The sequence below is a fragment of the Gymnoscopelus microlampas genome (assembly GCF_963454915.1).
Source record: "Gymnoscopelus microlampas genome assembly, chromosome: 3".
In the NCBI taxonomy this organism is placed as follows: Eukaryota; Metazoa; Chordata; class Actinopteri; order Myctophiformes; family Myctophidae; genus Gymnoscopelus; species Gymnoscopelus microlampas.
In genome coordinates, this window is record NC_139940.1 from 54,676,257 (window position 1) to 54,690,216 (window position 13,960).

General features: G+C 38.6%; 1 protein-coding gene across 1 annotated transcript; it reads left to right on the forward strand.

The window, feature by feature from the left end:
* Positions 1-2,621: 2,621 nt before the first annotated feature.
* Positions 2,622-13,396, forward strand: LOC311042453 (H-2 class II histocompatibility antigen, E-S beta chain-like). Its single transcript, XM_084053194.1, has 7 exons — positions 2,622-2,734; positions 2,859-3,131; positions 4,050-4,266; positions 5,662-5,729; positions 5,957-6,070; positions 8,715-8,760; positions 9,351-13,396. Coding segments are annotated over exons 1-7 (780 nt in total). The 5' UTR covers positions 2,622-2,673; the 3' UTR covers positions 9,352-13,396.
* Positions 13,397-13,960: the final 564 nt, after the last annotated feature.

Genomic DNA, 13,960 nt, shown 5'->3' on the forward strand with positions numbered 1-13,960 from the left:
CCCTACCCAGTTCTTTAAGCTCTGTTACGAACCCCCTTTTTCTAAAACTTAATTGGTTGTTGGTGAAATTCCAACTGGCGTAGTCAGTAGTTCATGTTTTTAGTAACCTCAAAAGTGCATTTGGTTACACATAGAACTGTGGTTGATTTTGAGACAAATATAAGTGGGCCTAAGTCAGAGATTTGAATACAGAGGAATGTTTATGTGAAGTCGGATTTAATCAGTCACACCCAGAAGTTCCTGCCTTTTGTCCTGAAACAGAAGTTCCCAGTCTTAAGTGTGAACCCAAAACAAGTCACAGAGCCAAGTTCTTTTGTTAATCAGGAGGCTGATTTCAATACTATTGTCTTTATGTAAGCATGGTGGCCAAAGTGGAACATCTGTCCCTCTGTCTCCAGGAAATGGGGCAGAGATGGAGTTAGGTAAAGTCAGATTGTTATTTCTTGGTAAAAGCTTATTTTGTATTAACCCTATAACGCCAAACGTATCATATATGATACACACATTACACTGATTTTTTGATAAATCAGTGTAATGAATACTTGGACCAAGAACCTGTTGTATCATATCTGACACATCCCCACTTCCCCCTGGACCATACCATTTGCACTGCAGGTAGTTACAGAGCCTCAGGTGGTCTGACCCAAAATGGCTGCCATCAACTAAACAGGAGAGGTTGATGCACTACTAACAAACAATTATTTTTTAAGCAGTTCGGGTAAGTTTTCCTAGTATATCTTTACTAATATTTTGAAATAAGTGTTGGATAACTTGAATGCACTTATGAGCTCTCAAAATTTAGCATTTGAGTTTGTTTTTTATGATGTCAAAAGTGTTTGTATCATATTTGATACTACAGGTATAGTCCTTTACGATTTGTATCATATTTGATACTACTGGTCTAAAATAAATGTTTTTCTTTTTTTTGTAATGTTAAAACCGACTTGATTTTTTTTTTTTTTCAAATTTTTATCCCACGATTTTGTAAACCTATTTTTTACACCCAGTGCCAATCTCTATGTAATCCTGGGCACTACACTCCCTCTGCCAACCTAGGGAGGCCAGGGCCGAGCTCATGCCTCCTTCAATGCATGAGAGCCAACTGATCTTCTTATCACCTGACAGGGGAGAGTTTCCCTGGTTGGACGTAGCGCGTGGAAGGAACACGTTATTCCAACCAGTTCCTTTCCCCTCCATCAGGCGCCCCGGCTGGCCAGGGGGAGGCAGTAAAACCGACTTGAAATACCCCTTGTATCAAATATGATACAACAAATAAATGATACAAAGGAATGTTAAAAAAAATAAAACAAAATCAAAAATGTTTTAAGACCCAATAAAGTGTCCTTTTCAAAATGTTGGAATTTTCTGACCTTTCCTTCATAGTTCAGGTTCTAGAGGGTTAAGTAACACAGTGTGAAAACATATGCTATGGTTAAGATGAATAAAGTTTGATAACTATGACCTGTGCTGTTAACCAAGAGAAATGTCATTTGAGGAAAAGATTCATTCTGGAGTAAATGCTGCTTTTATTGATGTATTGTTTCGAACAGCTGTTTGTAACCATGAATGTATAAAGTGTATGGAATCATTTTAAAGCTGAAGAGATGTTGGACAAGAATTACAATACCAGCCTTTGTGTAAACGTAAAGTTTGATAAATAGAAATAGTACAAGATTGTTACACTGTAATAACAGCTAATGTTTTAAGGGCGGGGGAGACGGCCACGACTTCCCTGAATGAATGTATTTGATGCCTGTCAGAATTCATGTATGTGTGTTAGAACTATAGAAATTGGGGGCTGGGCTTGAACCACCTGGCCCCACCTCTTGGCAAGATTTGAACTGGTATAAGTAATGTGTTTTTGACTTGTGACGGGCGCTGCTTGATCGGACCCAACCTGGCAGTTTCCATGTTGGGCGGAAATAAAATATGCTGACTGAAAACCTGGACTTTTGGACTTCTCTCTTTTAAGCTTGCTTTTCCAGGAAACCGGTATTATAGCCCGCCTTTTGGATCGAAAATATACTACAATAGTAAATACATACTGTACATGCAGTAAATACATAGTAAATACATCCTCCTGTAATTCGACAAAGCTGTGTGAGGGTGGTGAGGCCAAAATCGTGGTGAGGCCAAAATCTCTCCTGCCCGGTTCTCCTCAGTGGCTGGAGCAATTGATCTGAATTTGCACACACATTGACCACCATATACAGCGCATATCCCCCCACGGGTATGGACTAGTAACATTAAATATATAGCATAGTAAATACATAACATAAATGCATAGCATACTAAATACATAAGGAATATATAGTAAATATAGCGCATAGTAAATACATAACAAATATATAAAATAGTAAATACACATAATTGTAATTATATAGTAAATACACAGAACAGTCAATAAATACCATAGTAAATACAGAAGATAGTAAAAAATAAACGATATCATAATCTGTTTAGGGCACTGCAGTTGCTTTCACACATTAAACAATTTGCTGTAGTTTTGGTTTAATGTCTGCCTGGTAACAAGTGATGAGAGTGAAGAGTGTTTTTATCATTGGTTGTTGTAGAGCAGAGACTGTTTGAGAAGTCAGTCAGTGTTCAGTTCCACATCAGAATCTCAACTCATCAACACTTCAACTAAACTCTGAAACATCTCAACTCATCAACATGACTTCAACTAAACTCTGGCTCTGTGTCTCACTGTGTTTCATCTGTTTCCATGCAGCAGGTACATTTTATTGACTTACTTTATTAACAATTAACTACAATTAACAGTCAGTAACAATTCACACTTTCATGACATTATAATACAAACATGAATATTCATGACGTTTTTACTTTTCTATTTCCAGATGGATATCCATACTATTGGGTTAGTAAGTGTGTGTTTAACTCCACTGAGCTACAGGATATACAGTACATTACATCATTTTATTTCAATAAACGAGTGTTTGCCAGGTTTGACAGCAGGGTGGGGGAGTGGGTTGGATACACTGAGCGTGGTGTGAAGCAGGCAGAGTACTGGAATAAAGATCCTGGATACATGGCTGGGTTGAGAGCACAGCGAGGGACATACTGCAAACACAACGCTGAGATAGACTACTCCAATGCTCTGGATAAGAGAGGTGAGCTGATCTCAGAACAGCACTACACCTTATCACCTCATAAACAATAACATGATACAATGATTAATTCCCTGATTAATGGTGTTAACACTGATATGCTAATGGAGCTGCTGACAAACATTTCACATCCCCATAACTTAATTATCCGATCTACAAGCTCACAACATTTTGAGACGCAACACTTTGTGAGCTTGTAGATCTGCTATTTCCGCGATTCGCGCGCATGTGTGTGTGTGTGTGTGTGTGTGTGTGTGTGTGTGTGTGTGTGCATGCGTGCGTGCGTGCGTGCGCGCTCGCGCGCGCGCGTGCATGTGCATGTGTGCATGTGTAACTGAACAAGAGTATGTAAAACTGTGATCTGTAACATGTAGACTAATTCATATACTGTATCTTTTTTTAAACTGTTCAGTTTGGTTCATTTGAATTACATTTAATTATCTAATATGTTTAAAAAATATGTTGTTATTGCTTTCTACAGTGTAACAACGTGTAGAATTATGTAAGAGCTACGGCATTCAAATAAACATTGGTCAAATTTTTCAATATCCTCTGGCACCATCTGTTGGCCAGATACTGACATTTACATTTCACTGATATATTATTAGTAATAATAACTTTTACACATTGGTATACAATAATAATAATTATAATAATAATAATAGTAAAATGAGGATAATAATATTATTAATAATAATAAATACTAATAGTACAGTATTCATAATAATAATAATAATAATAATAATAATAATAATAATAATAATAATGACGATAATTATAATTATTATTATAATGATGATGATGTTGATAATAATGATACAAATAATACTACTAATAAAAAGAGTAATAATGATAATAGTTATATACTATAATATACTACTACTAATAATGATAATAATAATAATATTCTTGTCATTCCAGTGGAGCCCTATGTGATGCTGAGCTCAGTGACGCCCCCTGGTGGCAGCAGACACACGGTCATGCTGAAGTGCAGCATCTACGGCTTCTATCCTAAACTGATCCTGGTCACATGGCTGAGAGACAGACAGCCAATCACCTCTGATGTGTCCTCCTCTGATGAGCTGGGAGATGGAGACTGGTACTACCAGTACCACGCCTTCCTGGAGTACACACCCAGGTACACACCTAATAGACACCAATACATAGAAATACACACCTATACTACCAGTACCACTCCTTCCTGGAGTACACACCCAGGTACACACCTAATAGACACCAACACATAGAAATACACACCTCTACTACCAGTACCACTCCTTCCTGGAGTACACACCCAGGTACACACCTAATAGACACCAACACATAGAAATACACACCTCTACCAGTACCACGCCTTCCTGGAGTACACACCCAGGTACACACCTAATAGACACCAATACATAGAAATACACACCTATACTGCCAGTACCACTCCTTCCTGGAGTACACACCCAGGTACACACCTAATAGACACCAATACTAAGAAATACACACCTCTACCAGTACCACTCCTTCCTGGAGTACACACTCAGGTACTCAAATGTTTAACTTAAGTAAAAGTATAAATTCCACAATGCAGAAATACTCTGTTACAAGTAAAAGTCAGGAATTAAACATTTACTTGAGTTAAAGTACAAAAGTATTGGTATAAAAATGTACTCTAAAGTACCAAAAGTAGAAGTACTCATTATGCAGAATGTTCCATTTCACAGCAATAAACACCAGTACAGACCAGTTAGACATGGGCTGTGGGTGAATATTCATACTGAATGAGGTGATTTAAATGTAAAAGTTGTTGAGTAAGCAGAATGTTTCCACTATGTGGTATGGTTTGCTTACTTCCCGGTTTTGTTGAGTACATATTTTATGGTATTAACACTGATCCTTCCCATTAATGCATTACAACATACTGATCCTTCCCATGCCAAGGCATTGAAGCCAAGTTTAAGCAAAGGAAACACATTATAAAAGGATATTTTAACAAGTCTACAAAGTTCATAAAGGTCTTATTTTTATTTATAGTGATTCTTTAGAATAAATGTTGAATATCAAAAATAATCCTCAGAGAGTAGAACAGATGGTTGTCATGACAACCTTAAATTCATAACATTACACAGTAGAGATGATTATTTTTCATTTCACTCAAAACATATTAGATTATTATTTCAAAAACACATATTACTATATTCTAGGAGTTTGTGAGCAAAAACGGTGCATTGTTCGATAAAGTAATATGACACGTATGCAGATTATGCAAACAATATCATTTAATAATGATTTTCTATATAATTAATAATATTTAATATTGTACAAAATAACATGAAAACGTGATCGAAACATAGAAAGTAAACCTGTGTGTGTGTGTGTGTGTGTGTGTGTGTGTGTGTGTGTGTGTGTGTGTGTGTGTGTGTGTGTGTGTGTGTGTGTGTGTGTGTGTGTGTGTGTGTGTGTGTGCGCGTGTTCGTGTGTGTGTGCGTGTGCGTGTGCGTGTGCGTGTGCGTGTGTGTGTGTGTGTGTGTGTGTGTGTTTGCAGATCAGGAGAGAAGATCTCATGCATGGTGGAACTCCCCAGCCAGACTGAGCCTAAAATAGTGGACTGGGGTCAGTTACTCTACTGTAATCTACTCTACTCAGTACTCTACTGTAATCTACTGTACTCTACTGTAATCTACTGTACTTCACTATAATCTGTCGTAATCTGTGTTTATTGCACTCTTTTTAATGTACCTGTTCACTGTTTTACTTATTACAATATAACATAACATAAACGTAACGTAACATATTATATAATATAATATAATAATAGTGATTGGTTGTTGTATTGTCAGATGATTCCATGCCAGAGGCAGATAAGAACAGGATCGCCATCGGAGCATCTGGTCTGGTTCTGGGTCTGGTCTTGTTCCTGTCTGGATTAATCTACTACCAGTGGAAGAAACAAGGTCATTAACATATTTAATGAACATGTTTAATTAATTATTTTACTACTAGTGGAAGAAACAAGGTCATTAACATGTTTTGTCTACATGTTTAATTAATTATTTTACTACTAGTGGAAGAAACAAGGTCATTAACACGTTATGTTTATTTTTAATTAATTCACCTACTACCAAGGAAACAAGGTCTGATCTAGAGTTCTCCGAAAATGTATGCTAATTGATTGGGAATTTTTTTTTTTTAAATCATGAACATGAGCTGTCCATGTGTTGCTGTGCTGACAGTGATGCTGATGACTGGGTATTAATGGAGGATACAGATACAGACAGGCAGCAGAGGAAGGTTGCCGCTGACCTGTCTGGAGTGGCTGCTGCTTGTAATTGTCTCCGCCAGGCCGAAAGGCATGGCGAGAGAGTATGTTTTACCCCCTGTCCGTCCGTCCGTGTGTCCGTGTGTCCGTGTGTCCGTGTGTCCGTCCGTCATTCGATCTGTCTGTGTACAGCTAATCTCCGGCACCGTTGGCTTGCTCGCAGCCAAACTGTGCACACACAGTCCCTGGATACCAGAGCAGAACCTCTGCCCCAAATTTTTCACAGGGGCCTGTTATAGCGCCACCAGGAGGCCGATTTGTGCAAAACACATTTTTTGACAGTACTCCTACAGATTTTGTCCAAAAATCCCACAAATCGGTACACAGTATCTCTACAGTCATTAAACGAAACGGGTCTTTCAGATTTCTCATATTCCATCCTGATTGGCTAAAAATGTCTTCCAAAGTTTGCAGGAGTGCTCCGTTTTGAACAAAATGCCTCAAATCATGAACACAGCATGCACTTTCCGAGAAATTTTGCAAGCACATTCCCATTAGGCCGAGGAAGAACTACCATTTGAACATTTTTAAATCAGCCTCATGGTGGCGCTATAACAGGCCGATTCGTGTTTTTACCTATAATTGCACCGATCTGTGTAAAACTTTGTATGCACACTCCCTATAGGTCAAGGAAAAACCTTTGCCCTGCATTTTTCACATCTGCCTTTTATAGCGCCACCAGGAGGCCGACTTGTGTAAAACACATTTTTTTATACTACTCCTTCCAATTGTATCCAAATTTCACGCAAATCGGTACACATGATCTCTATAGTCATGTGATCACGACGGATGTGTTTGATTTTTCATACTCCATACTGATTGGCTAAGATTGACATCTAAAGTTTGCATTATTGGCTTGTTTTGAACAAAATTCTGCAAATCATGAACGCACCGTCCAATTGCGCTCAAACTTTGCACGCACATTCACACTATGTTCAGGAACAAATGCCACCCTTTTAACATTGGCCTGTTATAGCGCCACCAACAGGTCTAATTCAGCAAAACACATGTTTTTGACAAAATGCCTCAAATCATGAATGCAGTCAGTGTCCGATTGTCGTGCAAGGCCTAAGAAGAAATGGCACCCTTTTCACGTTGGCCTATTATAGCGCCACCAGGAGGCCACAGTAGCCTACCTGACCTGGCGGAGACCTGTGCTCCGAGGAGCACTTTTTCTAGTTGGATCCTGATTTATGCTGAGTTGCACGCTGGTGTTGTGCACCGAATAGCCATTCGATCTACAAGCTCACTGAAGCTCACAATGCATTGCGATTAAACGCGTTGTGAACTTGTAGATCGGTTACTTAAATGAGCCATAAATGAGCCTGATGGCGGTGTTTACACACCAAACATAGCAGAATGCCACGCGGATGCCACGCTTTGTGGTTTGTTGGTGCGCGACCGTTGTAGGACGAAGTATAAATTACAGGTATCAGCAGCCAGCGAGAGAGAGAGAGAGAGAGAGAGAGAGAGAGAGAGAGAGAGAGAGAGAGAGAGAGAGAGAGAGAGAGAGAGAGAGAGAGAGAGAGAGAGAGAGAGAGAGAGAGAGAGAGAGAGAGAGAGAGAGAGATATTGAGTAGGCTTCTGGTGTGACGACAAGGATTTAACTTTATTTAGTGTGCAACTGCATGTTTTGCAACTGCATGTTTTGTATGAACAATTGAACATGTGAAATTGTCATTTCACCAACTATAAGTCTGTTCTCTAAAGCAGTTAAAGGATTCTTTACTACAAGTTCACATTTTCGGCCCGGCCGGGTCGAGCTCAGGCAGAAATTGAGAACTCTACGTTAGATTAGATGTTTTTATTATCCACAAGGGAAACAAATAGTTTTGCTCAGGTCAATGCATACATTCAAGACAAGACAATACAATACATAAATATACACCACAGTTAAAACACCCAGCAAAGTACTTAAATTCTTTAAAAGATAACATTCTAAATGAATACATATATATAATATTAATACATATGAATGTGATATTACAGTAGGTTGAGTTTAGACTGATAACTGACTGGGTTCAACAAAATGTTCAGAAACACTCTGAACTAACTCTGGATCAGAGATGTAAACCTGATTATAATTGAATGTATAACTAGACCTGTCTGTCTATCTGCCTGGCTGCCTGCCTGCCTCAGTGCCTGCCTGCCTGCCTGCCTGCCTGTCTGTCTGTCTGTCTGTCTGTCTGCCTGTCTGCCTGTCTGTCTGTCTGTCTGTCTGTCTGTCTGTCTGTCTGTCTGTCTGTCACCTGTTTTAACCATCCCTCTTCTTCTATCAGGACGGATTCTGGTGCCGACTGGTGACCCGACTGGTGAGAGTCTCTGGTGAGAATCTTTAGACTCCTCCCACTCATCCACATTGACTTCCTCTTCCTGTTAGACACAAACACATGTTTATAAAACTTTTATTCATCATAACATTTAGAATTTATACAACTAATAAAAATGTTTTCTTATAGTTCTGTTTCCTGTGTTTCAGATTAAGATAGTCAGATAAGGGTGTCAGCATGACAGTTGTAACAGTCAGACTACTGCTGTACATTGATCTAGTTCACATTGGTATGAATTAGAATTCATCCAATCAACTTGAACTTTAACTGGTTTAGTTTTTCTCACAGTTAATACAGTCTAATTCAGTATGTGGACCCTCAGGGGTCCTTGAGGGGACCCTCGCAGGTCTGTAACTCTGAGAGTGAACAAATGGAACCAAATGGACCCTTACAGGTCTGTAACTCTGAGAGTTATGGGGGTTCTTGAAATTAAAAAGGTTTAATTCTTAATGGTTCATTGTCTTTTCACAGAAAAAAAGAGGTGTTGTTAAAAAAAGGTTTAAAAAGGTTTAATTCTTAATGGTTCATTGTCTTTTCACAGAAAAAAAGAGGTGTTGTTCTAACTGGACATTTTTGTTTTCACAGATGCAGAGTGTCAGTGCTGCCCCCTGGTGGAGAAAGGAGGAAATGTATGTCTGTCCAAGCTTTGAAATACATGTAACAGCAGCAAAATGATGATTTAACCACTTTAACCCTATAAACTTCGCTGTACCATGAATAGCAAAATCAGCCCATTTACAAGCTCACACTGTGTTGAGATGTGCTGTGAGCTAATTTGTGAAAATAAATAATATTTTTTTAATAAATAATAAAATCAGTCCAGTCCCCCGCACCTCGCGACCACCGCGAGCGCGAGGCGAACCGAATTAACCGAAATAACCGCATTATCCCCCCCAAAAATCAACAAATCCACCCGCAATAACCGCACAATTTTCGCGTGCACGGTCCACATGCACGCGCGCGCGACGAGTCCCCCCACGTCATATTCCGTTCCGGCGCCCCTGCAATACGGTCACCAGGATGAAAGTGGTTAACCATATGAACCATGGGGTCAATATTCTGGGTCATAATATGCTAACATTAGATGAAAATTCAGCAAAATTAACCCATATTAAGCTTGGCTATGTTGTCGGCAAAGATATTTGGTGTAGTGGGAAAATGGAGGAGGTCAAGTACAGACCCCTGGGAGGGTCAGTCAACAGAGTATAACAGGGTTTACGTGGTTAATAAGCCTTTTTCACAAAGCTGGCTAAACAAGGGTTGGCTAAACCACCGGGGGGTTTGCATTTTGTGAACATTCATTAAATCGCTTTTTATAGTTATACCATCATCTGACATTATAAACATAAATATGTCAGTGACAACAATTTGACTGTGTTATACATTATTTTAAAACACAAGAATCAGAGGGGACAGAATGTTGTAGGTTATACCATCTAAATGGAAGAGGTAGTAAGTTGGCCTTGTTTGTGAAAAAGATCTTATCAATCATTTTTATGTGATAATTTATGAGTTGCAATAATAATAATAATAATAATAATAATAATAATAATAATAATAATACACTTTATTTGTATAGCACCTTTCATGACATGAAATGCAGCTCAAAGTGCTTTACAGAGCAAGAATACAATAACAATTATAACTAATTTAACAATAAAGCAAAAAAGAAAAGCAAAAGCATAAAACAACATTAAAAATAATAGCAATAATGAATTAGGAAATACAGTGAGGACATGGATAACAACACAGAGATTTAAAAATCAACCAAAAAAATCAACTAAAAGCAAGAGTGAAGAAGTAGGTATTGAGCTGTGCTTTAAAGCTATCGACAGAGGCTGCCTGTCTTAGGTGTAATGGGAGTTTATTCCACGCTGGCGGTCCGTAGAAGCAGAATGCTGCTTCACCGTGTTTTTCATGTCATTGTAGGAACCTCGAGCAGGTCAGCATTTGAAGACCTGAGGGGGCGATTTGGAACATATCTAGGCAGGCAGTCATAGAGGTAGGAAGGTAGCCTGGCATTGGCCAGACTGATAACGTGATTCACTCTCGCGTTCCTCCCCGGTATCAGTCTGGACTTCGGCCCATAGGGAGCGAGTATGAGAAATCAGAAAATGATCGGGCCAATCAGTGACTGCGTTTCAACTGCTGTCCGTACAACAGTGAAAAGCATCAAAATCATTTTCTGATTTCTCATACTCACTCCCTATGGGCCGAAGTCCAGACTGATACCGGGTAGGAACGTGAGAGTGAATCCACGTTATCAGTCTGGCCAATGCCAGGCTAGTAGGAAGGTGCCAGACCATTTAGAGTGTTATAAACTAGTAAAAGAATTTTGAAATCAATTTGAAATCAAACCTAAAACAACCGGGAGCCAGTGTAGTGAAGCTAGAACTGGAGTAATATGTTCTCTCATCTTAGTTAAAGTTAAAACTCTGGCTGCCGCATTTTGAACAAGTTGTAATCTGTCAGTTGTTTTCTTTGGCAGGCCGAGAGAAAACAAAAGCGTGGATCAACGTTTTTGCATTGTCCAACAACAGATTCGACTCTAATTCGCGCAATATTTGTAAGATGAAAGAAGGCAATCTTGGTTACATGATTAATGTGTGTATTAAAATTCAATTCAGTATCAATAATAACCCCCAGGTTCTTTACTGTATTGTTACTTTCCACAGTCAGGTTACCAAGTCTACTTATTATTGATTCTCTCTGCTCACTAGAACCAATTATGAGAACTTCTGTCTTATCCTTAACACATTCCCTGCCAAAAACGTAGATCTACTTTTTTGCAAATCCAACAGTTCACTGCTGGATTTTTCTAAAAAAAAGAGAATAAAGAAAAATCTTTTGAGCCAGGAGATATCATTTTTCGAAGATCTAGACTCCTATCCACTTCCTGGTTAACTTTTTACTTTAAAATGCTGTATCTCGGCTCCTGTGTACTTTTTTTTTTTTACAAAAAAAAAACCCTGGCAGTTTCTAAAAAACAACAGGTACATAGTACCTGGCAGTGAAAGTTCTCACTCATCCAGCATTATAGCATGCAATAATTTATAATAAGTAATCATCTATATGTAATCATTCAAAATAATGTAATCATGAGTGGTTTTAAGTTTAGCCGTTAGATTTGAGTTTAAAATTGCTTGGTTCAAATGTAATGTCTCATTATATATAAAGTTTAAGGTAAGGCTAAGGGTAAAGGTTTGAGGTAGGGCTGAGCGATACGACTTAATCAATATCACCATTATTTAAAACTTGCCTCAATTACGATTAATGCACGATTATAAAAAAAAGGTTTAAAAAAATAGCTGATCTACAAGCGTACAGCGTGTGGCCACATGAAAATGTTATTTCACTATTTTTGTACGCGACCATTGTACAACAAAGTATGATTATGGGTTAAGTGGTTCATCATGCTAATTCGAATTCTATTCATGTGGATTCACTAATATACAGTATAAAAAAATATCAAAAAACATAAAGAACCAACAACCTGCTTCTTGATTAATTGATGAATCTACATGAGCAAAGATTAAGTCAGTTATTGGTTCTACTTCTAAACATTGGTTTCAATATTATTTCCAGATAATTTCCCAGCCCTATATTTTGAGGTAGGGTTACGGTTAGGGTTTATGTTGGCCTCGTTTATCAGCCTTTTAGGGTTTGTGTTAATCCATTTAGACCGGGAACGCATATGTGTCATTTTAAGATTTCTTTGGCTATTCAAAAACAGCAGATATCTCTGCTGTCTGGCAGAAACCAGCTAACTCCAAAATATTCATTTATCAGGGAATGAAAAAAAGTGGAGTTGAGGTTTTGTTCATCATTGATTAGAACAGCTGAATGGACCTCCAAGCTCACAATGAGGTTGGAGGTCAAAAGGGGGATGGAGCCTGGAGTCTGCTAAACCAGCTAACTCCACCCCACCCCCCCCCCCCCCCCCCCCTTTGGTGGAGTTAGCTGGTTTAGCAGAAAGTTTGAGGATCCAATGGAGTTAGCTGGTTTTGTCAGAAGCGCTTTTGAATGCTTTTCATTGGTTCAATTTTTTTTACCAACGCACAGTAAGTACATGTATTTGGACCCCCGTCTCAAAATATTTTGTTCCAGCAGATCTACAAGCTCATGAGCTTGTAGATCTGCTATTTTTTGAATGGCCAAAGAAATCTAAAAATGACACAGATGCGTTCCCCGGTCCTAATTAAAGGGGAACTTCACCAATGTTTTCATTATTCTGATGTGTGGAGAACATAATGTTTTCATTATTCTGATGTGTGGAGAACATAATGTTTTCATTACTCTGATGTGTGGAGAACATATTAGTGTGGAACATATACCATATGTATTCAGTGTATTTAGAGCTATAGCCTCCGCCAGGTCTGCAAAAGTACATCTGATGACGAAAAACATGTTTTACGTCAAGACAGAGAGACAGACAGACAGACAGACAGACAGACAGACAGACGCTTCCCGTTATGGTATAACCTAAATGCTTATGTATGTAAACTTCACAGTGTGATATAATGTTGTTGTTTTTTGTGTTTGTTTGCTTGTTTTTCCCGGTGTTTTCATGATTTCTTTTGTAACGATTTTAACCATTAAAAATAAAGGCCTTTTAGGTGTTGACTTCCTTATTTTGGAGTGCCTGGACTGCGTTGTTGCTTATCCGGTTTAACTGTTTTTTAAGAGCACCCTTCATATCTACATTAAAGTATACATAGCACCCAGTTTAATATACATTACAGTATACTACAGTTTTCTCGAATTATTATTTATGGACTAGTACAGCATCTGATTTACTGTGCATGAAGTTGTGATCGAATGTTTTCTTGTCTTTCAAACATAAATCTAAATAATTGTTGGGATTATCATTATTATTCTATAACAATAGGTAAAAAGATGTATTTTTCTTTATTTGTTTCTAAGATATTTTTGGGGGGCTTTTTCTGCCTTTATTGATAGTATACAGTATATACTGTAGACAGGAAATGGGGAGAGAGAGATGGGGAGTGACACGCTCCAAAAATCGTCGGGATTGGGACTCGACCCCACGACACGCTGTCAGACTGCAATGGAGTCTACAAGTGCCCGGACCACTAGGCCAGCGGTCCGGGCCAGAGTCAGCCAGAGTTTTAAGGTGATTGATCCACGATGAAACTGATTGATTGGTCCAAGGGAAAACAGAACGCTGTCACCCT

What these genes read in the sequence shown, in the direction of transcription:
- LOC311042453 (XM_084053194.1), top strand. Translation starts at nt 2,674, where the DNA reads ATGACTTCAACTAAACTCTGGCTCTGTGTCTCACTGTGTTTCATCTGT. An exon ending in CATCTGTTTCCATGCAGCAG is followed by an intron (nt 2,735 to 2,858) that starts GTACATTTTATT and finishes TTCTATTTCCAG; the next exon opens with ATGGATATCCATACTATTGG. An exon ending in TTCCTGGAGTACACACCCAG is followed by an intron (nt 4,267 to 5,661) that starts GTACACACCTAA and finishes GTGTGTTTGCAG; the next exon opens with ATCAGGAGAGAAGATCTCAT.